At 39.6% G+C, this 23978-nt stretch overlaps 2 protein-coding genes across 5 annotated transcripts in view; both read left to right on the top strand.

The window, feature by feature from the left end:
* The first annotated feature begins 1959 nt into the window (after positions 1-1959).
* SLC25A16 (solute carrier family 25 member 16) lies at positions 1960-17973 on the top strand. 3 transcript variants are annotated; one of them, XM_002191790.7, is made up of 9 exons: positions 1960-2139; positions 2974-3066; positions 5137-5270; positions 6920-6983; positions 12771-12892; positions 13391-13457; positions 14166-14328; positions 15208-15276; positions 16418-17973. In XM_002191790.7, exons 1-9 carry the CDS (start codon positions 2046-2048, stop codon positions 16572-16574), a joined length of 963 nt encoding a protein of 320 aa, XP_002191826.2. In that variant the 5' UTR covers positions 1960-2045; the 3' UTR covers positions 16575-17973. The 3 variants fall into 3 exon arrangements, with proteins under 3 accessions (XP_002191826.2, XP_030131455.1, XP_072786900.1); XM_030275595.4 differs by lacking the exon at positions 1960-2139 and adding an exon at positions 4046-4231; XM_072930799.1 differs by lacking the exons at positions 1960-2139; positions 2974-3066 and adding an exon at positions 6471-6507 and having other exon boundaries at positions 5135-5270.
* A 1849-nt stretch (positions 17974-19822) lies between these two features.
* The window catches only part of DNA2 (DNA replication helicase/nuclease 2), a 19453-nt gene continuing 15297 nt past the window's right edge, over positions 19823-23978 (top strand). The window contains exons 1-4 of one of the 2 annotated variants that reach the window (XM_030275580.4): positions 19823-19976; positions 20621-20800; positions 21190-21373; positions 22673-22818. In XM_030275580.4, the coding sequence (XP_030131440.4) occupies positions 19966-19976; positions 20621-20800; positions 21190-21373; positions 22673-22818 (521 nt within the window). In that variant the 5' untranslated portion in view covers positions 19823-19965. Of the gene's footprint in view, positions 19977-20620; positions 20801-21189; positions 21374-22672; positions 22819-23978 lie in introns of those variants that run through there. The other variant, XM_072930787.1, reaches the window with a different exon arrangement.

Raw genomic sequence — 23978 nt, 5'->3', positions numbered from 1 at the left:
GAATGTTAGGATTTAAATGTGCAAATGAACTACTACAGGCTCTAATAAAGAAAACAGACCTTGAAAGCACTTTATACCAGTAAGTATTTAAAGAAAACCAACAAAGCTAGATACATAAAGCTCATTGCTGAATTCCTTTGTGTTAATATATCTATGCAAGATGTTCTGTTTAGCTTTGTAATGCAATTTTTTTCTGCTTTCCTAAACAGTAAGCACACATGGGGCACTGTTCCCTAAATTATGAGGGTTAACAAAGTATCTTCTTGAAATATCCTGCCCTAGCTAAGAGAAGTGACAGCCCAGCTACGTGATTATTGATTTTTCTAGTATGTGGTGAAACTCTAGGAACTTGATGACTCTCAGCTGTTAGTGCAGTTGCAATGCTTTTCTGTGTGAAATCAGTAAGTTAGGCTCATACAGCTGGAGCTGTTAGCACAGTATGGTTGCTGTGATGGGAGGAGGCTTTTCCTGAGCAGAAACCCAAAAGAATATGAACTGGGTAGAGAAAATGGTATCAACAGCGGCTAAAAAGCCCGTTTCAGTAACTCATAGAACAGTTGCCTTTCTATTAGAGACTTACAAGGAGTGACTTCAACAAATTAAAAAAAAAAATTTGCAGGTATATTACAAAAGGTAAAAAGGCCTGAGGGTTTTCTGCTGTAAAGGACTTATTTAATGTTTTGTAGAAGAAATCTAGTCTTTTTTTTAGTTGTGGGAAAGAATGAATATTGTAACAGCCATTTCTCACATATATATGCAATGATCAAACAGAGCAAAATGAAGTTTTTTTCTGATTCTGACACATGCTTAAATTTAAATAATATAATCTATTAAAGGGAAAAAATGAGTAATTTCTCTTGAAGGCAATCTCACACAAGCAGGAAACAAAAATATTCTGGCAACTTTTTTTGGAAAGTGATTCCTTTTACTCATGCAAGCATTGAGATGTGTTTGGTTTCTTTGTGTTAGAAGACTAATTTTTTAAGAAGGCATATTGGTATTTAGAATACTTGAAATCATATGGGGCAAAAAGTATACAAGGAATAGGTAACTGCAGAAAAATAATAGAAAAGCTGACAGCATGAGCTTTCTCACTAGCTGTCACCAGGCATCAGGTGTATGCTCCATCCTTGCTTCATGCACCAGCATCCAGAGGGTACACTTGTGAGCTTTTTCTTCAGGAGCTGAAGACAAAAGGTCAAATGTCTCCTGGTATTTTTTATTATAAAGGAACGCCTTATACACTGTAATCAGCAGAGACATTGCAGCAAAATCTAAAAAATTGTCCAAAATGTTGACAGCTGTGGAATCATAATGTTTGACCTTTCTGATTCTAAAACCACTGATGTTTCCCTTTCACATGCATTTTGAAACTTGCATATAAATGATCACACTGACTATTTTTTTTCTGGGTTTGAAACCATAATTGTTGACAAAAGAAATATTCATGTTCTAGCCCGAAGTGTAAGTAGCTATTTAAACGGCTAAAAAGCAATCAATGCATTTTACAGTACAGTCTAATTAGAGGTCTACAGGTTTTGGTTATGTACAACCATAGGTCTAAATACACGCGTTCTTAAGGAGCAACAACCGATGCCCGGGGGCATTAACAGCGGGTTCCAGGCCGCACCGTGCCCCGGAGCAGGCAGAGGGTGCGGCGGGGCCGCCGCGGCCTCTCCCGCGGCTCGGCGGCGGGGCCACCGCGGCCTCTCCCGCGGCTCGGCGGGGCCGCCGCGGCCTCTCCGGGCTCGGCGGCGGGGCCACCGCGGGCTCTGCCGGGCTCCGCGGTGGGGCTACCGCGGCCTCTCCCGGGGCTCCGCGGCGGGGCTACCGCGGGCTCTGCCGGGCTCCGCGGCGGGGCTACCGCGGGCTCTGCCGGGGCTCAGCGGGGGCGGTGCGGCTGACGCGATCCGCAGGCGCCGCGGCTCGGCGGGGCCGCCCCCAGCTCCGCCCCTGCGGCGCGGCGGGGGCGCGGCGCTGACCGAGCGCCGCCGCTCGCCGCCCGAGGGAGCTGCCGCCGGCCCGGCCCGGCCCGGCCCTGCCCCATGGCTTCCCCGGCGGCGGCGGGGCCCGGTGCCGCGCTGCCCCCGGCCGCGGCGCGCCGAGACTTCTACTGGCTGCGCTCCTTCATCGCCGGAGGTGGGTGCCGGGGGGCGCAGGCGGACCGCGGTGTCGCTGGCCCCGGTGACACCGCCGCCGGCTCTCGTCACCTGGGGAAGCGGGGAGCTGGATTTTCCTTTTTCCCCTCATGGATGACGCGGTGCCCGCCCGTGACTCGCACGTGTGTTAGAACCAGCGAGGAGCCCCGGTCAGCCGCCAGTTAAATGTTCCCCGAGCCCAAACCCTCCTTTGGGCACTCGGGGAGGGCGGATTATCCCTGGCCTCAGACTGTTGAGGTTGTTGTTCAGAAGATGAAAGTAGTGTGAAATGGCGAGACAGCATGGCAAGCAGAACACCTCATTACTAACCTTTTATAGAAAAACCTGTTTATTCTTTCTGTAAGGTGGTGTCTCAGGTGACTGATTTGCTGGGGGTAGGAGAAGGTTGTGTTTATTTACAGTATTTACATCATGCCACACTCTCTGTTGGATCTCACTCTCTCAAGTACCACAGGGTACACGACAGACATGTAGCCCACCTCCTTGGGAAGATCAGCAAGGGCTGTTTCCCGGAAAAGGGAAGGAGGAAATAGATGGAAAACTCTTGAGTAACTTTCAGGAAAGTTCCTTCTGCAAGGACCTTAACAGCTGAGACGACAGTGGCCTGGGTTTTTGTAAACAGGAAAAGTAGCTTAAGTGTTTTGCTAAGTCTTCAATGGCTTTGTAGCATCTTATAGAAGCTGTTTACTTGTCACTGGGGCTTTATCCAGTTCCTAACAGAGTTAGCTACATTAGAAAAATCCCTTATTTAACTGCTGATCTAAAGAACTTTTTTCATCCTGTCTCTTTTCTTTTCTGTTTCTCTCTTGGAAAGGTGTTGCAGGATGTTGTGCCAAAACAACTACTGCGCCATTGGATCGAGTAAAGATTTTGCTGCAAGCTCATAACCACCATTACAAACATCTAGGTAAGATGGCATCTCATTTTTGGTTTTAAATGCAGTGTGTGTGGTTTGGGTCTATTAATTTACTCAGTGATGAGGCTGATAAAAAAGGTGCTCATCAGACAGAAGGTTGTATCTGTCTGGTCAGGCTGTGTGCCATGTTTTCTTGCTGTTTGAGAAGAAAAACAAAGCCCTGTGTAAGTTGTGGTATCAGTCGATGTGTTAGAGATTGAGCTGTCAGAATAATCCCCAATAAGGCATGTAAGAGCTAAGCTTGATCTTCTGCTTACAGAGGCCGGCAGGAGACTGGTAATCATAGCTTCAAAGCTTGGATGATTGCAGTGAGAACCGTGCTGCAGTGGTTCCCAGGGGCTGTGGGGTTCCCTGCAGTTCAGACAGAGGCATGGCTGGTGGGAATTGGAGAGAGCAGAGGGTTTGTGCCTGCTGTAAGGTGCAGGTGATCTGTATTCAGCATCTGTGTTGCATCATGGTGAGAGCAAACTCACGTGTCCAGAACTGTTCTCTGCGGGCTGTAACAGTGCCCTCTTGTGCACAGCATTTGAGCCATTTATGTCAGATGTTACTGAAATATGTAATAACTTTTGCTCCAAAATTTCAGTGTTGCAATTGTCAGGGAAAAAAAATAGTCAGAGCTGGCTAATTTTGCATGTAACTGAACTTGTTATTAACTTAGACACTAATGTTGTTTAAAAATTGGAAAAAGAAATCATCGCTAAATCATAAAATTCAGTGGATATATATATTCACTGTGGCAAAAAGGGAAACACAAGCAACACAGTAATGCAGGCACAAGTATACACTCAAGTCTAAGAACTGAAGGGTGAAATAATTGGTTTGACTGGGATTTTAAATCTTCAATTTGCTTTGTACTGTGCCTTAGTTGGCAAGTAAAATCTTATGTTATTCCCTATTTTGGGAGTCAGATATGATGCTGATGATTTGAACTGTGTCTGACTTGAATGCGTGTCCATGTTACATGTAGGCAAAGAAGGAGAATTATGTGGATGAGGTACCTGTAAGTGCAGAGACACGATGGTTCAGTTCATCAGAGTCCTCCCTGTGTGTTTTTCTGCCTTTGCATTGTGGAGCTTGGATCTCGCTGTGTTCTAGGAAGTAGAAACAGTAACTCATCATTGCAGCATAGAGAGAAATTCTGGTCTTGGCATAAGTAAGTTCAGAGGCATGTGATAAGCATGACATCTTAAAAGTAAATTTGCTACTAAATATGTAATAATATCTTAATATACAATGATATAGTAACAAAGTGCACTAATCTATTCATATTCTTAGAATCTCAGAAACTAATAGATACTTGTGTTTAAACTTCAAATGAAAGTTTGTCAGCCACTCTTTTCTTCCTGCCTGAAAGCAAAGTATCTTTTTCATTTTCCATTCTTATTTAGTAGTTGGGTATGAATTAAAACTGTTTGACTATCACAGTTAATTCTTTTATAGAATCAAACTAAAAAGTGAATTTGATAGCAACTGTGCATAGTTAATGTTTATAGTAAAACTATAGGTTTTGCCAAAACTTTGTGTGATCTTGCGTTATTTGCCACTGATTAAAAGGAAGTAGGATTGCTTCTTGTTGCAACAACTCTGAGATAAAGAGTGAGATATTGAAGTTGTAAGTAATGAGAGTTTGATTTCCTCAGTGATGGTATTTAATCTGTAATTTAGCATGTAGCAATATAATTTTGCCAAGGTTTTAGAATTCGAAGCATTATTTATTTATTTAGAATTGACTGAATTATAGGCCAGCCAGTTCCCTCCCCTGTGTTGTTGGCCTTAGGCTGCTCTGATGGGGTGGCATCTGCAGGAGCATTGCTCACAGTGCAGGTGAGTACTGGGACCTGAGTGCAGAGCTGAGTCTGGGAGATGAGCAAACTGATAAAACTTAACCTGAAGGCTCTCCCCTCCAGCAGTGTTCGGGCAGTGAAAGTGGATTTTCCACACTTATATGAGCAACATGATGCAGCCTTAGCTTTATATCCTTACTTTCTCTACAGTAGCATTTCCTTGATTGTTTTTTTCCTTCCCCAGTGTTAAATACCCTTTTTTGTGTTGCTGCAGGAGTATTTTCTACGTTGCGTGCTGTCCCCAAAAAGGAAGGTTACCTTGGGCTGTATAAAGGAAACGGGGCCATGATGATTAGAATCTTTCCCTATGGCGCTATTCAGTTTATGGCATTTGACCAATATAAAAAGGTAGCTGAATTTATTGTTTTCCTTTTCCTTTTGTTTTTTTCCTGTCTGCAGTGAATACAGACTGGTTGAGTAAGTGAAACTAACACTGAAACTTCTGTGTCTTATTAATTAGCTACGTATCTTTTCGAAGGTGGCTTAATTTTATCAGAATTTACTCATTAAAAAATACCAAGGCAACGGGGAAGCTTTTGCAATGTTGCTTAAGGAAAAAGAAAATCACACTGATTTCTAAATGCTTGTATTGTTGAGAATAATGCCCTTTCTTTTAATGAAAACAAAAGGTAATTTCAAGTCTACTGCTATTTGTATTGCTATGAGGTAGCCCTTTGTGAATAATATAGGAAAAAATGTAGAATGAAACAACTTTATTGTATTTATGTTGGGATTCCTAGTACTTCATGGATAAAATGACTTAAACTTGAAAGTCTATCTGGATATGACTGTTACATTTGACCTGACAAATTATCATATCAAGCTGTAGATAAAAATAACCTTGAAGATAAAAATGCTCATTTCAGGGTTCTGCAAGATTGGTTGATTCTTTTCTGTTTTCCCACATTCACCCTTTCATTAATAAATCTTTGCAACATCTCATGGAGGTCAGTTGTTAGCATAAAGGTATTTTTAAACATTGCTGTTTGTGGTAAAAATACCATTTTGCTATTAGTGAGGAGAAATGTCATGTTTGAAAGGTCAGATTTAGTACCCAGCCAAGTAAATGGTGCAATATTCACTGAGGATGATGGGATTGAAATTGTGATTCCCTTCCCTAAGAGTAAATTTCAGAAGATTGATACAAAGAAGTTACTGTAATGGGTTTTGTAGGTTCTTTTCTTTGTGCTCCAGTCATGAATGCTGTTGATCTGTGTGTGTTTTATGTCATGTGGAATAAAAGACAGCATGCCCTCCTTTATAATTGAAATGATTTATGAATCTGCAGTTTCAAGAACCTAGTCAGCATCATAGACCAGAAACCTTCACAGTATTTTGCGAGGATATGTAAAAGAAAAAAAAATCTTAAAGGAGGAAGATATGAAATTATCTTTATAGTACAAAGGGCAAGTCTCAGTTATTTGATAAAAAGCTTGGAAAGTAATTTCTAACTTCCTCCCAGGCCGTAATTAACTTACTCTGAAATGTTGTCCTTTTTCTCTTCCTTTTTATTTCTCCTTTTTTTTTTCTTTTTTTCTTTTAATCCAGTTAAAATCTTTATGGGAGTATTTCACATGATGTGCATGTAAGAAAAATTGACTCTTCTTACTTTTCAACTTTGTTCAGTGTCTTTTGCTCTCTGTATACTCAGTTTGCCTTGTTTAACTCACATTAACGATAGCTAAATAAACAATTAATCTAGTTTCTGAAGTGAACAGTACAAATACTTTCAACTTATTGTTTTGCTTTGTTAGTAGAGTTTTAATACTTTCATGTTTTTAATAAGAAATTGGAAACAGCAGCAGTGGAAACAGTGTTTAACATTGGAAACAGTGTTAAAAAATCTAATAGTAATTAAATGTTCTGGCTTGAATTTGTAGCATTGTAAACTTCATGGAAACTGCTGCAGAATTTGCACTAATGTGCTAATAAAGTCTGTGCTGTGTTTCCCTGTCTTTTCTGACATCTGACTACTATATATGTTCCATGTCGTGTAGGTAATAAAGCAGCAGCTTGGGATTTCTGGGCATGTGCATCGATTGATGGCTGGATCCATGGCAGGTATAGTTTTGTACTTGGATTTCAGACATGCCTTTTGCTGAGGAGTTAGCATTCCTTCAGAGGATGATTTGATGACATGGTGTTGAGTCAAACTTCTGCAAATTTGTATTAAGCAAATATACTAGTAAATGGCTAATTTAATGTGGTTGCCTAATGGAAATCTGTCTGTCTAAGAGTATTCTTCTAAAAATATTTGTGCAAGGGGTGAATTCTGTGCTATGCTGTGAAGCACAATTTGTTAATAGTCTTTTATTTTGGCATTTAAAAAGTGTAAAAACCAGTGTGATCAATATGAAATATAAAGCTGCAGGTTCTAGTAGAATTAGCTAATCAGCCCCTCTACCACTGCTGCTAGGTTGAATGTAAGTCCACAGAAATAGAGAGAACTCTGGCTTCTTAAATCAGTAATTTCTTTGGTTTTGTCAGAAATTTATGTAATTTTCCATGTTCAGTGCAGGTTTGTCATAATGCTCTTTAGATCATATTCATGAATATTAAAATTTCTCATTTATTACTTAGTGCAATAGCAACAGAAAAACCTATCAGTAAAGTGCCAGTGTATAGTATGATTATATATTTATTTTCCTCTTACTAGTAATTGAGTCAAAAGTAGCTAAGAAAAAAAAACAGGGGAAGGTAAGTAACAGTGGACTGAGTTTTAATTGAAGTGATTCTTCATGTGCTTTTCCTTTGTAAAATAAGCTTAGTACTATCTAGTGACAGTCCTTAAATAGTTACAGGTATTCATATTTAGCTTCTTTTGGAAAAAAAATACACTGATTTTTTTAATACTGCCTTCAGTTAAACAAGGGAAGATCTCAATAAATCACTCAGGCTTTTGTGGTGTCAGAGGAAAGAGAATGAAATTAAACAATGGGAATAGTCCTAAAAACTAACAAAGGCTGATTGCTAAGATATGCTCCAGAACTTGGCTGGCTTTCTATCTGAAAAATCACAAAAAAACACAGATCCATAGATGTTATTTCTTTTCTTCCTATTTTTTCCATTCCCTTGGTTTTAACTGTTCTAAGGACCATTTTGCAGTTCACTCCCTGCCCCCCCCATCTCCCCCCCCCCCCCCTCAAAAAAAAAAGGTTATTATTATTAGCTTTTCCAGGAGCTTTGTCAGAGACTGGGAACCTGACTGGGAGGCACTGTGACAATGCTGAATAATCAGCGTAGTCTGTCAGTGTTGGATGGGGTAGAATTCTTCCCATAAATAAATTAATAGTATGTGGCATTGTTTTAAACACTTTACTGGTTAAATCTCTGGTTTGTGTGGTTAGAATAACAGAAATAAATTAATATACAGAGCTATCTGGCAAGCACAATCTGCTTTATGTGCTGTGTTTCAGTACAATATACTCAATAGTTTCATTTTTAGAATCCCAGAAGTGAGGAACTGAGCTTGACTTTGGGGTGAGATGAACACAGCAGTCAAATATTTATGTAGTGTCACATGTGTGTGTCTCACTATTTGTTTACTAGGTGGCATTAACTGCTTATTGGGATATTGTTTAGATAATAAGAGGCAGAGGGTTTAGCTTAAGTATATCAAGGAGATAGAGGGGAGGAAGGAGGCACTAAGAAGAGCAGAGAGTTTGAAGTCTGGTACAGAAGTTTTCTAGGTTTGCAAACAAAAAAGAAAAGACTTGAAAGCAGTTGGTACTATTTCCTGCTTTCCCTCCTGTGCTGCCTCCAGTAAAGGATATTTTTCTGTTTCTTTCACACTTTAACACTGAAGGAGATGATGTGCTGCACAAACCCCAGTGTTGGTGCAGAGGGGCCTTCATAGTTTCATGAGATGCAGTATTGAGACTAGATAACCTGTATTTCTTTGAACTTTTTGTCCCTTCTACACCATCTAGCCAGGCAGCTGTCTGCTTTCACTTCTCTCTACCCACTGTACTTAAATCTTGTTTATGTCAGTGTTTCCAACATGACTAGTGGTCAACAGACCTGAATCAGCGCTCAAAGTGGAGGGAAACATTTAAGTGTCTTCTGTAAGTGATAAACAGGATCAAAAGCATATCCACAGGGGAAAACAAGGCAGTGAGGATGGGGGTTGTGGAGGAGAAGAAAAGAAAAGCCTATTGTAATGCATATATTTAAGGAGACCCAGTTAAAGTTACTGTGGAAACTCTAACTCTGAATTTCCTGAGTCTTGTGTGATTCAAATTTCAGCTGTAACACTTCATTAACAGATAAGTAGTGTATAACTTCTTTTAAGGAAAGAGAGCTGGGCAGAAGAGAAATCATAGAGGTTTGTGTGGTTTAGGAAAGAAATGCATCAAATTACAACAAAAATGAACAAGTAACATTCAATAAAACATCACAGGATGATTTTACATTTTTTTTACGTTTTCTAATAGAAAAATCCAAATCGAAACACAGAAATGTGTATTTCCTCTTCTGCATTTGATTAACTTCAAAATGACAAAGCCAAAAGAGACTAGATGTTATCTAGAATAAACTCAAGTCCCATTAAACTAATACAGAAAGTATGCTTTTGTTTTTAGCTTTTTACTTTTACTAAAAGTGATTGAAAATACTACTAGCACTATCTAGGAGGACCTAGCACTATCTAGGAGGATATGACTGTCTCCATTTTAAATAGTATGTAATCAACAGTTACCTACTTCAGTCAGCATTTAAAAAAAATCTGGTCTGCTTCTTCAGATGTGCTATGGAGGGAAACAGAATCAAATATTGGACATAAAAAATATTAGGACTGATAAATTAGGCATTCTTTAACCTGACAAATATTTATAGTCATCAGCAATTTCTTTGTATGTAGTTTCTGCAGAAAGTTTTGTTTTGTTCAGAAGCTGCTACTTGGATAATTTAATCTTTATATTAGCTAAGGAGAAAATCTGGAGTTCAAGGCTGTGTCTTGTGCTTATCAGTTTTTGAGCTTTATTCCTCTGAATCTCCTGGCAGTGCTTAATTTGGTCTCTGGAGCTACTGATACAGTACAAAGGGCATGATACAGAGATCGTAAAACTTGCATACCAGCTATGTTTGCAATGTAAATGTATTTCACTTGTGTTTTTTTCTTGCTCCAGATAGTTTTTTTTATTTCCAAAGAAAGAAAATTACTAAGAATAGAGAGATAGTAGGGAAATTGGGAGACAGATGAATCCCTGTGGAGTGAATCTCATTGTTAACTCCCAAAGCCTGGGAAGGAAATCAAGGAGAGTCTAATGTGCTTCAGGGGTGTAGCTACATTCCCCTATTATGATTATTTCAGATCAGACAATGGCAAGTGCTGTATGTATCTCTGAACTGTTGATACACTTTTGAATCTGTCCTATTTAACTTACCCCTGCAGAGATGTTTGGCTTAGCTATCATTTATGGGAATAGACTTTGATTTTTCAAGCCTGGAACTGAGCTTTAAGATGCTGTGGTCTAACTTCTCATAATGACTGCTTTCAGAGGTGAGATGAGTAATTTTGTAGACTTCACCACACTGACTTTGTGTCCCACAGCTGGCTGCTGTTCCTCTTGGAAAGGATAGTGTCTCTGTTGAGCCCCAAAAGAAATCTTGATCCCTTCTGTGTACATTTTCCTTAGATGAACAGTAAAGCAGTAACATGCCTCTCCTAATTGCTACAAGACAGCATATATTGTGGCTGATGTCCCAAATCCCGTTTTTACTTCTTTCATTTTTTTCAAAAATTCATGGTAGAAGATTTTAAGAAAAAAAAAAAAAAGGTAAAAGTTTCTATTTATATCCTTACTACATACCGTTTCTTTCAGTTTCATCTGTAGTTTTTTTTTTTTTCCCTTAAATTGTACTACTTTTAGTGTGTTCACTTGATAATGCATTCACCAAGCTGTTGGTTGGTCTGTTGCTAGCCTTTGTTCAGAGGAAGTGCCTGGGTAGATATCAGTGAAGAGGGCATAAAGTCTGTTGTCTGAAGTGGGATGGCACTCTTAAGCTCTGTAAAAGTGCTTCCCCCACCCCCCCACCCCCCATTTTTTTTTTAAACTGCTTGAATTGATCTATTTGATGATATTTCTGGACATCTCAGGGAATCCATTAGGAAATGGCTCTAGACTGAGGAATTGCATTTTATGTAAGACAGTGAGACAGTGGAAACAGTCTTGAAGCTACTTTAGTGTTTTGCAGCTTCCAGCTGTTGAATCCTCTGGATGAGACAACTTCAGAGATAAACTGCAGATGTCTCCTTTTTGTTCAGAGGACTTTTCCAGAATCTCCAAAAGACATATTTTTGTCTTCAAAAATTAATTACTGGTGGGATAATCCAGAATCCCACAAACTTGGTTCCCAACTGAGAGTTGACCAGTGTCAGATTTTTGGATAGCTCACTTAGAGTGTTTTTTTATCTCACCATCTAATCCTGGTAACTTTCAGATCATTCAGTTTATCAGAGCAGTGTTTTTTCGTTGTTTTTTTTTTTTTTTTAACTCCAGGCATAAAAATTATGAAGAGCTTGTCTGCAGGAGTTGTGTTGCATTTGGATTTTGTTGTTGGTTTGTTTGCATTTTTCTTCCCCCTGTTACGGATTTGTCTTGGCTTTGTGGAAAGGAGGGGAGATGATAACTACAAAAAGAGGTGTCATTAAGAAACTATTAAAACTTAAAAAGAGGTGACAATTTCCTGACAAAAACAAGTGACAATTTTCTTTCCACAACAAGCATACTTAACCTTCTGTAGGACCAATTTTAAAAAGCTACATTTCCGTAAGTCAAAGCAGTTTTTAGAAAACAGTGGCAATTACAAAGGTTTTTACTTTCTTTTTCTGCCTTTCCTCAGATTCTTTTGGTTGAGTTTTGGTTTTTTGGTGTTTGTTTTTTGTGGGTTTGTTTGGTTTTTTTTTGGGTTTTTTTTTTGGTTTTTTTTTTTTTTGTGACTGTGGTGTTGCATCAGAAAATGACCACTGTTGTTAGTCAACAGTTTTAAGTATTCCTATTCCTTCCAAAGAATCTGTCAGCCATTGAGTGGTTTACCTCAATACCTAGCACCTAGCAGCTGGAAAGAATTTGTTACTTAGGCGAGTGTTAGAATTTTGTTTTCTGTATTGGAGATGTATCCCAAAATTGCCAGTTGGTCAGCTTTTAAGGTGCTTTGAAGCAGCTCCTAACTGGATGAGTTCTAAGATTTTTTTTTTTTCTTTTATTTTGCATCTTAAGTCTAGAAAGCTTTTCTTCATAGTTTTAAAATAGAAATGCTGATGTAACATGAACTATTAAAATGCACACTTAAGTATTTCTCATCAGTGTCAGCCTGGCTCTATTTTAGATGTAATTAGAATATATTTAGTGTGTTGTTAGAATATGTTTAATATTTTCAGATACAGTAGATAGATACATGTACCTATACCCAGTAATGACACCAAATTCTGACAGAACCTTTTTGGAATAAATGCGGTGAATTTTTTTTTTAATATGGTAGGTTTAGATTTCATGGTTGCAATCCAGGAAATCTGATGTACTTGACTAGCCTGATTCTTAGGAGCTGTGAATTTCAATAAGATTGCTCAGGTGAATATAGCCAGGCATACAAATCTTGGAAAATCTGAGCCTAGGTGTGCTGCTTCAGTGAACACCAAGTACAAACATAAATCCTTTGTGTGTTACTGGAGTTAGTGTTCCTCTTTGCTGATTAGAAGTGACTTTAAGTGTTTCTTTGCCAAAATAGTTTGTATATGCTATTGTATTCACTGCCAGAAAAGGAAAGTCTAGTTTTCAAAATAATCCTAGAATCAGATAAGGTGTAGGTGAGTTTTGTTTGCTTGTTTTGTTTTTGTTTTTAATAAAGGTATTACAGCAGTGATTTGTACTTACCCTCTTGATATGGTTAGAGTTCGCCTGGCGTTCCAAGTAAAAGGGGAACACAAGTACATGGGAATTATCCATGCATTCAAGATGATTTACACAAAGGTATTTTTTCTTTTAATCTTCAGTTCTGTCAAAGCAAAGCATGCTCTTAAGTAATGGTGCACTGTGTTGAACATAATGGCTTAGTGCAAAGTAACATGACTTCATTCACTTTGAATTTTTTAATGTAAAAGTTATTTGAATGCTGCTTTTGACTTAGGCTGCTGAGCTGTAGCTAAGGCTTGTGTATGTGGGAGGTCAGGAACAGCAGAGGAGCTGCTTCTCAAGAAAAGTAGTGATGTTACCAAAAAGATTTGGGGAGGAGGGCTATGTATAAATGTTTTCAGTTATAATGGGTGTAGATTTTTCTCTTTTGTTTTCACTTCCTTATTTCCTTTGGAGTCAGGCAGTTGTCCCTTCAATTCTTCAGGCACAGGAAGCAGAGCACGATAAGAGCTCCTTGGTGCTAGTCAGATTGCTGTCACGGGAGTCTGTATGAGCAGCAGGTAACTCAAAACTTGTATTTCTTGCTACAAATGCTGCTGTGTTTTTCTTTCAAAGGAAGGTGGTTTCAGTGGATTCTACAGAGGGCTGATGCCAACTGTGGTGGGAATGGCACCATATGCAGGTAAGTTAAAACCAGCAGTTCTGTGTACTGCTAAATTGGTTTAATATATTTGCAGACCTAGTTAATTAGCTTCTGTCCAAATTACATTCAATGATGCTCCTTAAAAAGTGTTTTCAATAGTCAAAGCCTAGCTTTTCTGCAACTGGGAGTTGAGAGTGAGAAAGGTAAACTAGTGATGTCTTGGACTTCCCAGTTTCCCCCAGGAAAACAAGGAGGCTGTTTCTCTCCAGCAGGCAGATCCTCGCCAGTGGTGCTCTGTAAATGCGGCCTCCGTTGGCTCCATCTCCTGGTGGCTTTCCCGTAAACACTCCCGCATGTAAAGCAGCGGCGATGTGCAACAGAGGAGCAGATCAGCCCGGCTCCGTCAACCACCCTCGTTTTTAAAAGCTGAGACATGTCCTTCACTTGGAAAGATCTCAGGAGCAATTCTTAGCGGCAAGGAAAGATTCTTGATAGCAATCTAGTAACTTTAAACTCACAGTCAAGCTTATTTAAAGTATTCTTGTAGTGTTATGTATAAACACAAATCCATTTGGACAGAAGTTTCTGTAGAAGTTCAAATTATTGTTTATCTGTTTTTCTGCTTAAGAAAAACTTCCAAAAGAACTGGAAAATAGTTTCATTTTGTAAATGCAGCTTTCTGTTTATGATGATACATCAACAAATAGTTTTTTTAACGACAGTACATAAAATTAAATTTCCTTTTAGGTTTTTCATTTTTTACCTTTGGTACCTTAAAGAGCATTGGACTTGCTCAAGCGCCTAACTTGCTTGGACGGCCTTCATTAGATAACCCCGATGTCTTAGTTTTGAAAACACACGTAAACCTGCTGTGTGGTGGCATAGCTGGAGCAATAGCTCAGACGATATCGTAAGTTTGGGTATGGGGTTGGTTTCATCGCTGTAGCTGTTCATTCTAAAGAAACTTTTATCTGACACAATTTTATCTAAGTCTAATTATTAAGGTTTTAAACTTAATCAAATACTGAAATGCAGGTATTTCCTATTGTTTCACTTACTAAATATCTATTTAATCTTCAGGGTCTTTTAAGAGTTATCCAGTGAGTCAATTAAACAAATTCAGGCACATCTCCTAAAACCCACTGGAATCTTTTTTAGTAATGGTCTTGTTTCTTAGCTTCTTTGGAAAACTAAAAAATTTTGACCCTGAACATAATTTGCAGAATTTCACTATTCCAATTTACTTTCAAATCTATGTAACCTGTGAAGCCATAGGATTAAAAAAAAAACCCCTAAAACCAGACAGGTCTCAGATATTGTATTTGGCATTTTTATTACTTTACTTGCTTTTTCCTTTCTCACCCTGTCCTATTTTATTTTGTCCATAAAATAAGTTAATTTAATGAACTTACACAGCATGGATTTTCACTAAATCCCTGCATTGCAAATATCACTGCCTATTAATCTTTAAACTGTTAATTTTATTTTCAGTGCAGGTGTCTTCTCCCTTCAGCATTTTACAGACTGTTTTATCCACTTATCTACATGTGTCTTCCTTACTAGTGCCAAATAGAATATATTAAGAGCTCTGGTTTGCTGGTTTTGGTTGTGTGAGGGGAGTCTCCCTTTTTGGAGAGCTTTCCGCTGCATTGAGAATCTAAGCTGGATTCCTGACACAGTGAAAGGAGAGCTGGGAGTTTGCACAGACTTCTTTGTATTCTTGTTTAGACAATATTCCAACAGTTGTCACACATCTGCTGGAGCTGCTGTTTCAATGTCTTCTCTGTAGATATCCCCTGGATGTAACTCGGAGGCGAATGCAGTTAGGAGCAGTTCTCCCAGACTCTGAAAAGTGCCTGTAAGTATTTCCTTTTCATCTGTACTGACTGAGTTCTTGGATGTCTGAGCTAAGTTCAGTTCTTAATTTTAAATTTTAAAAGAAAGCAACTACCATAAGAAAACAACTACCCCCACCCCCTGAACTACTGTGCTGTTGATTTCTTCATTTTTTTAATAAAGATGTTTCCCCGCAGACAAAAGCTACCATTATCAACCTGGGATTAAAAAAATACCTGAAATAATATGGCACCCTTGTTAGTAATCCTGTATCTCTACTAGTAAAATAGGTTTTTTGTATTTTAAGGCAACTTGTACTACCTTTAATATCAGCGAGATCTTTAAAAAGAGACTGAATGCTTCTACTGAAATTTACTAGTTTTCAGAGTGTATTTTAATGGTGCAGATTCTGTTCCTTAAGATAATTTTGCATAATACAATTTTATTTGAGTTTTATTTGCACTTACAGTAGTCTCCTACACCCTACACATTGTTGAGGTTCCTCCAGTAGAAGTGGAAGCAACATAATAACTTAAAAATGTGCTCTGAAGGAGAGACACAGGCCAATCTTTAGAGGATGAGAGATAAAGCAAGCAGGAAGTGTCAAAGCTTTGGAACATATGGAAGTTGCTCTCCGAGAGCACTGTCTTCAATAGCATGGAAATACCAAGCACTTCACGTGCTTTCTATTTCATATCTTCTTAGTTTTAATACAAGTATGTGAAGAAAGTTCTCTTTGCACATACAGTTCAATTTCTGCTTTTAAAAAAGTAAAATACTTGATACTCAGATTATTATTTGTAAATGGAATTTATGCTTTTCTGCTCTTTTCCTGCCAGTTAGGCAGGACAGTGTGTGGAGCTGTTCTGGTGTAAAATACTGTAATATGTCTTGTAGGGCAGGTGTTTTCAGGCTGACACTATTTTAGCTGGGACTGCACCATCCTCTTTCCAATTCCCAGTCCTTGGGCCCAAATTTGTTGCAGAAGTCCGGGTTATCTTTTTAGTTAGATGTGGCTTTTTAGTCATACGTGGCTTTGCTGTGTGGAATGCCGTGGGTTTTTCTGCATGGATCTCTTAAAACCCAAGTAAAAAGTATCTTATATTTAAAGAACATGATTTTGATACTGAAGATGTGTATCCACGAATGATTTCTTTTTCCAGTACCATGGTGCAGACACTGAAATATGTGTATCAGCAACACGGAGTACGAAGAGGACTGTACCGTGGGCTATCCTTGAATTACATTCGCTGTATTCCTTCCCAGGCCGTGGCTTTCACCACTTACGAACTTATGAAACAATTCTTGCACCTCAACTGATTCTTTCTTTTACAAGACTTTTATGTAAAACTACACTATCAATCCTCAAATTATATTGATGAATAAATGACTTGAAGTTTAACAAAAAAAAGCTTTCTGTTACTGTGGACCTGCTGTTGTCTGACATCTTTATTTGCCAAAATGTGGCTAATTTCCTGGAGTCAAAACCAGGTGACACATTAAAATAAACATTAGCTAGATCTAAACACTTTTTTTTGCACTCAATCTTTTAGGCTTCATTAGATGAATGTTAGGAATGACACAGTTTTGGAGATGACACCCACGTTTTATACAGGTTCCAAGCTGTTAGTTATTTAGCTGTATCACCATTCCAGGAGTTAGATGCTGCTGATTATGCTGCTTTTGAAGCTAGTAATTAGGCATGTTGTTCTTTAAAAATTAAATGGAAAAAACTGATTTGAACATAATGCAATGATTTTGGCATTCCGATTCTTGCTAGGTCTGTAGAAGCTGACCTTGGCAGAGCACACTTTAAGCAGCCTTTTATTCTTGCTCTGTACAAGTTTTCTGTATGCAAGAACAGATTGCTGCCCAGGAAAGTATCTTCAGCCATTTCAGCTAGAACCAGCAAGATGTATTTAGCAGTATTAGTATTAGCTATCTTGCAATTTGGAAACCAGTTCCTTGGTGTACATTCTATTCTAAGAAAATGCTGTGCTACACAAATAAAAGCAGGGGGGATTTTACAGGGATGAGTGCTAGAAAAGATGTCCTTGTGGCAGGTAGGGCCTAATCTTAGAGAGCTTTTCTGTGGAGCTGCATGTTCTTGATTTGCTTTGTTCAAGGCTGAGTATGTTATGTACTTCCCAGTACTAGCTGGTGTAAACAGGTTTTTCCCTACCTTAGACCATGGTGCCAAAGAAGACTGCATGCTGCTGTTTAGGCATATGGACCACATGCAGCCTCACGCAGAAAAGAAAATTAAGATTGTATTGGCTCTGTAGGTGTGTATATGTACTGTTCCTGAAGTCATGGTATGCAATAGATTATTGCATGTTTGCCTCCTCCTGTAATTCCTTTTCTGGAAGGAATTATTTTATACATGATTTGCATTGGTACTCTTGATTTTACTCAGTTGATTCAGGAAACTGTAAAACATTTACTTCATGTAAGTTATTTATTTATTGTACATATTTTAGTGTCTTCTAAGAATTGGCAATGGTTATGTTAAGTGGTGGATGGTAAGACTGATTTTCTTAATTTTGACAAATTAACAAACTGGATTTTTGGTTGTATATTCAGTACCAACTGAATATACAGTGGCTCAATTTCCCCCCCAGTTTCTTTAAAGTATGTATTTCTTTGAAATTTACAGTATAGCAGTGAATACAGAGAATGAAATGTATCAGGATATATTTTATTAAAATTTTTGAACTAATATCTTTGTGTGATTTGTGTGTGTTGCAACCAGGAGGGATACATGTTTCTGGAATGATCTGTTTGCCCTAATAGGCACAACATTGTAATTCTTAAGTGACAACAAATATGGTTTTTCATCTGATCTTTAGTTTCACGTAAAAGAAAGCTAGCCAATATCACAGAACATTTTATGGTTCTTGCAGTAGAGATAAATCCACTGTATTAGGAAAACTAAAGTGCCTTTCCTTTCTCTACATTGTTTTGCTGTGTGAGCAAATAAGCCACTTGTTTTTCATGTGAATACTGTTAGGGATTATTAAGTTAAGAGTTTTACATCTTAATTCTGCTACCAGGGATGTATTTGAGGTGTGTCGTGATAAGTTAAGCAGTTTTAAGGCAGAATAAATCAGAACCTAGCATGTTTATGCCTGAGAGGAAGAGAACATAAAAAGTATCTCCTAAATTCTTGTGTCTGGTATTGGATGTGAAAAACATACCTACTTGATGGAACTGTGCTGTATTTTCAGAATTAGGTTTTTCAAAATAAAATTTAACAGTGTATGAAAGTATTTTAATAATGATTCCTGAATTTACAGTTATACGTGGAGAATGCTGATGGATCTTAAAATGGCAAACATTTTTCACAATCTCTGATTTCAGAACACTTGTGTCCAACTTTCTCCCTAGAGACTCCCCAGACTGATTGCATGGTAGATAACTTCAAAAAGATATTTCAAGCATATTTTGTACTTCATAAACCTATTCTGTTGAAATACATATTTTCTGGTGTATGGGAGATATATAGGCAGCATCAAAGACTACAGCACAAAGGTTTAGCAAGTGTTCAAAACATTTATGTAATTTAAATATCATGCCACATTATGACTGCATTTAATACTACCAACAAGGAACTAATAAATTATAATTAAGCTTTTCTTAGATAATAATGTTGCAGTGGGAAGCAGCATTTAAAGCCAGGGAATCCCAGGAAAACGGGAAACTGGACAAGACAAACGCACATCCAATCAATATGATTAATGCAACGTTCTCCGTTTATTCAAAATCAGGCGGTAGTTTATATAAGCTTCTACATAGTGTACAGAAACAAAGACTCTCTAATTGGTAGGCTAATATTGTTTACCTTTTCCTTAAAATGGTCTACACTGTACACCATAAAACCTATACTAGTTCACACCCGGTGGTCCCCACAATACCTTAAGACTATTTTCTATCTGCGCCACAAACCCTGAATTTCTAACTGCGTCAGAGGCTTTGAAGGCCACACCAGGCCTCAATCTGAGGCCTAGCCTGGAGTAGCTCAACCTTCACAATTCAGGCCCTCTTTCTCTCAAAAATGCTGCAACAAGCATTAATGTCATTTACTGCATATATTTCAGGACTATCCCAAGTAAAACTGAAACGGCTAACCTAAGAATGTTCTCACCTTTTAAAATTCGTCAATTTGAACTTGATCCTTTTGTTGGGATTCTAGCCATGAGCCAAAACTGTCACTTCTGCAGCAGAGTGAAACCTGTGTATCCGAAACGTCAAGTGCCACCTGAGAAAGGCAGCGACCACACATCATTCTGAGGGGAAGGGGTGGACTCTGGGGCTCAGATTGGCTCGTATGTGAATTGGGAGCGGAAGGCACGTCTGGTATGCCCCTGTACCACCGCACTGGTAGCGGCAGTGGGGCCGGGGGGAGAGCACTTGGCAAAGTGGGAGTTAGCGGCGGGCACGGCTGAGGGCGGGGCGGGCGCGCCTCACAGCCCTCAGCGCCCCGAGCTGCGCTTCCCGCCTTCGGCTCGCGCGCGGGAACCGCCCCCTCTGCCGCCTCCCATTGGACGAGCGGGCCGCGCTGGGCGGGGCTGGCGGAGCGCGCGGCGGCGCTGAGGGAGCGCTGAGGGAGCGCTGAGCGCGGGCCGAACCGAACCGAGCCGAACCGAACCGAACCGAACCGAACCGAACCGAACCGTGCCGGGCCGAACCGAGCGCCGCACGGGACCTGGCCATGGCCGAGAGGTAGCATCCGAGTGCGGGCAGCCACAGCGGGGCGGAGACGGCCGGGAGCGCGGGGGTTTGAACTTGCAAACCGCTCCCGGCTCCGGGCGCGGGAAGGCGGGATGGGGTCTGAGGCCTTCCTCGGGGCTGCCGGGATAACCGGTGAGGCCGAGCCGCCGCTGCCTCGGGTGGTCGCGCTGTGCCCCGTCCGCTCCCCAGGCATAGCTCGGTACAGGAGAGCGCTGGTTTGGCTATGGGAAACTGCACCTTCAATATCAGTTTTCTAAACAGCTTCAGGTCATGGGTAAAAATGCCCTGCTCCGTGTTCGAGGTGTTTGTGTGGCCGTGGCAGTTCATGCCTGCAGGGAGATACAAGCTTTCTCACAAGCACAGGGTCTGCAGTACAGTTATAATTAGTTTACTAGTGCTTATGGATATGTGGACCCAAAAATGAGGCACTAACTGTAATAAATAGCAAGTTGCTTAATGTTTATTGAGATTTCCCACACTTTACCTGTATGGAACTAAAAAAAAACCCAACAAAATATTTATAAAAGTTGAAGGGGAGTAAAATTTGATTTATGGTTGAAGCTTTCCCTCTTTTTGTATGTAGGTCAGCTGTTTTCCAACAGTACAGTATTCTTTGTAATTAGCTGTTCCTTCAGTTTTCAGAAGAAAGTGTCTGACCTACCTGATACGATCCTGAAGAATGGGCTGAACAACAGATACCGAGTGCTGGAGGTCAGCATAATACAGAGAAATGGAAGTGACCCTGAGAAACACTTGACAATTACAGCCTCCCCCTCACTGGAAGATACAGAACTGTGCATCCTTAGGAGTGGCTGGTAATCCACACAGATACATAGATGTTGTAAAGAGAATGAAATATTGGATTATTAACTCAGTTTTGTTTGTGTTGTCTATGAGTTGAGTTTTACGGCCTTAAAAGTGGTACGGGATCCTGAAAGAAGCTTTGTTTAATGTGATATTATCAGTATGCTAGCATAATGGATATCATCTTGAGAGGCCTGATGTTGAGTAGGCATTGCTACCTTGCAGTTTTGTCATTGTAAAAATGCCTTTACTCACTTTCAGGATTTCTTTAAGTCAACTTCTTGAAAGAACCCAACCCAGCATTTCAAAGACTGTTGAATCTGCTCTGTTAACGTGTTATTTCTTATACATTGTGTCTGTCATTTGCAATCATTGGTTGTGTGGGTGTATTCCCTTGCAGGGAGTCTGTCCCTGTGGTTCCAGGGGACATTGTTCATTTGGAAGGGGAGTGCAGCTCTGGCACCTGGGTGGTCAGTGCCCAGAGTGGATACCTGGTCCTGTACCCAGACCTGCTGCTCTCGGGCACCACCATCTCCAGCAGTATCCGCTGCATGAGGAGGGCAGTGCTGAGTGAGCGCTTCAGGGTGAGTGCTAGTTCCACACTCTCAGTGATTTACTGTTCCACTCACACCGGTGGCCTAGCTCAGTGTTAAATCTGGCTGTTAGAAATGTCATTATTAGCAATTCATAATGTTTACAGCACAGAATAATTTGGGGTGGAAACTGTCTTTGGTTGAACTTCTCTTGATTTTTTGAGACTTGCACCTGAAATAATGCAGTACTCTTAATACAGCTACTGGTCTAAAGAACTGGGCTTTCCACTTATAATTCTGATAATTTTTTTGATAATCTCTTGCTGCATTTTGTGTGGATATGAATCTTTTGTGAGGGATTTGCCTCTTGCCATCCATATGAAAATATAACCACGCTTGGCCAAATTAACAGCTTTTGAAAAATTTAGCTAATTCATTTAATAATTGGTGTGAGCTGACTCTGGAGTCTGAATCCAGCTGCTCGATCTTGGAAAGAGGCAAAGTGTCTCGTGGTAGTATCCTTGCTGATACATGAGAAATACGCTGATAAATAGAGAAGCAACAGCTGCCAGTTTCAGCTGATGGAAACTTCCAGACATGACAGGATTATAAATCCAAATGAATAAGGAAATTTTAATAGAGCGGTAAGCAGCCTGGCTGGGAACCTGTGACTGGAACAAGAAAATTAAGTACAGGAGATTAAGACTATGAAATGTTCTTCAACCTTCTATTAGAGGAGTAAGGGGGTTAAAATGATTGTTGAGTCAATGCACAGGGTCCTGACTGGGATAACACCATCCACCTGTTGTGAGTGCAATCCACTGCTCTGTAAGAGATCCATAATACCACAGTGTTTAGGTTTTCAGCTGTTTGGTAGTGACTTTCAGCTCTTGTGAGTCTCCAGAGCCCAGCCCTTCTGATGGGTTTCTGAGCCGTGTTGGTGATACACGGAATGATTTTGCTGTGAGCTGGTAACAGACAGGAAACTGCTTAATGCAAGAAATCTGTGTAAGATTGTAAAGGTACGTGTTTGCATTAGGAAATGCCTGCAGGCAAAACTTTCTCAAAGTTTTATTTTAATCTGTGCCTTTGTTTCTCACCTGCCAATCACACACAGATTGTATCCTGACGTTGTCAGGGTTGGGATAAAGCAATAGGTGTGACCCGCTTCAATTCAGCTGCTCTCACAGGCAGGTTTGACTAGATAACCATTAGCGAGGTGAAAGCTGTCATGATCTTATAGTTAAATAAGTGTAGGCCTTGATGTGCAGCAAATATTGCAGAGAAATTTTGCAGAGAAGTTGGCATGAAATGGGCATAAATCTTCAAGTTTGATGACATCTGTTGCAGGGCTCCGAGTCGGGTTCGCACCAAATGCTCGTTGGGACAATTCTTCATGACATCTTCCAGCAATCAGTAACCAATAACTTGACACAAGAAAAGGTGCAAGAGCTAGCAAATAAAATTGTGTATGGACAAAAGTACCTTAAAGAAATGTAAGTAGCATTGCAGCTGCCTTCTATGTTTGGAAGATAGGGCAGGAACACTTTGAACTAGCGGATTGAGTTGTACTTTAAAAAATGTAGTGCTGGTATCAGGAGAGTATTCTGCCAAATGACTTTGCTTAATGGAAATTGAGGATCTTTTAGTAAGATAATTCCCCTTTTGGTAGTTTAATTTTATTTGCCTTCCCTGCTGAGCTACTTCTATATACCTGAGCTAGTCTTTTGGAGTAACTGTATGTGGCAGGGTTTTTTTTAATTTTAGTCCAAGCAGCTTGCAGTGTTTGTGTCTGTAACATTAGATTTCCAGGCATCTCCCAAAGCTCATTTGAATGGGACAAATAGTTAATTATGATCCTCAGCAATGAGCCTAGAACCTTGTGACTGACGAATAACTGAATGTCTGTTAATTTCATGTCTGTATCAGGTTACTTAAAGTCTCACTTGTTAGAAGACCTTTAACTTATTTTCTCAGCAAAGCTGATAGAAATGCTAGGCAATGCTTAGTATTTCCCTCAGGAAATGGGAAGATGAATGGCTGTCAGTTTTAACATATTACTGCAGGCTTTATTAAAATACAATTCTACTCATGTAAATTAAAAATCATTCTATATAGACTGTTTTAAATTGTATGTTGGGCAGTGTCAATATGTGTTGGCCCCAGATGAGCCAGAAGTTAAAGTTGTAGTGGCAAGATTTATTTCTCGTAGTTCTGTTATGAAGATAATCTTTTGAATTGTGGCTGCTAAGATTACTTAAAGGCCTTTATGTCCCTCTGGGCCTCCATGAAACTGTTAATATGCAATTCCTTTTTGCATATGTAGGCTACTGTTTATTGGCATGGAAAAATAAGTTGCATAAGTCTTCTGCCTGTGGTCATTTGCACTCCTATGAACCTTTTTGTGCAAAATCCATTTGTATTTCTCTGTTGCTGTAGAATGACATTATTTCCAGTGATTGCCAGCACTTAATTATCTAGTACCACACAATTAGATTCTGTGTCATGTTTTATCAAAATGTGTGTAAGGAGCAGATGAGGATATCCAGACTAAAAGCAAATGGTTTTCTAATTTTTTTACAAAGTTGTACGAATTGTAGGAATAGCCATTTTAAAATGCATTAGTCTGGAACTCCTTTCCTGCACTCAAACTGTT

The sequence above is a fragment of the Taeniopygia guttata genome, chromosome 6 (genome assembly GCF_048771995.1).
Source record: "Taeniopygia guttata chromosome 6, bTaeGut7.mat, whole genome shotgun sequence".
Taxonomy (NCBI): domain Eukaryota; kingdom Metazoa; phylum Chordata; class Aves; order Passeriformes; family Estrildidae; genus Taeniopygia; species Taeniopygia guttata.
The sequence above is the reverse complement of the archived record's forward strand: the minus strand, read 5'-3'. Positions and strand labels throughout refer to the sequence as shown.

Coding starts and splice junctions, on each gene's coding strand:
- SLC25A16 (XM_002191790.7), top strand. CDS start 2,046: ATGGCTTCCCCGGCGGCGGCGGGGCCCGGTGCCGCGCTGCCCCCGGCC. Junction 2,140..2,973: donor GCGCTCCTTCATCGCCGGAG/GTGGGTGCCGGG, acceptor TCTCTTGGAAAG/GTGTTGCAGGATGTTGTGCC. Junction 6,984..12,770: donor GATGGCTGGATCCATGGCAG/GTATAGTTTTGT, acceptor TTTTTAATAAAG/GTATTACAGCAGTGATTTGT.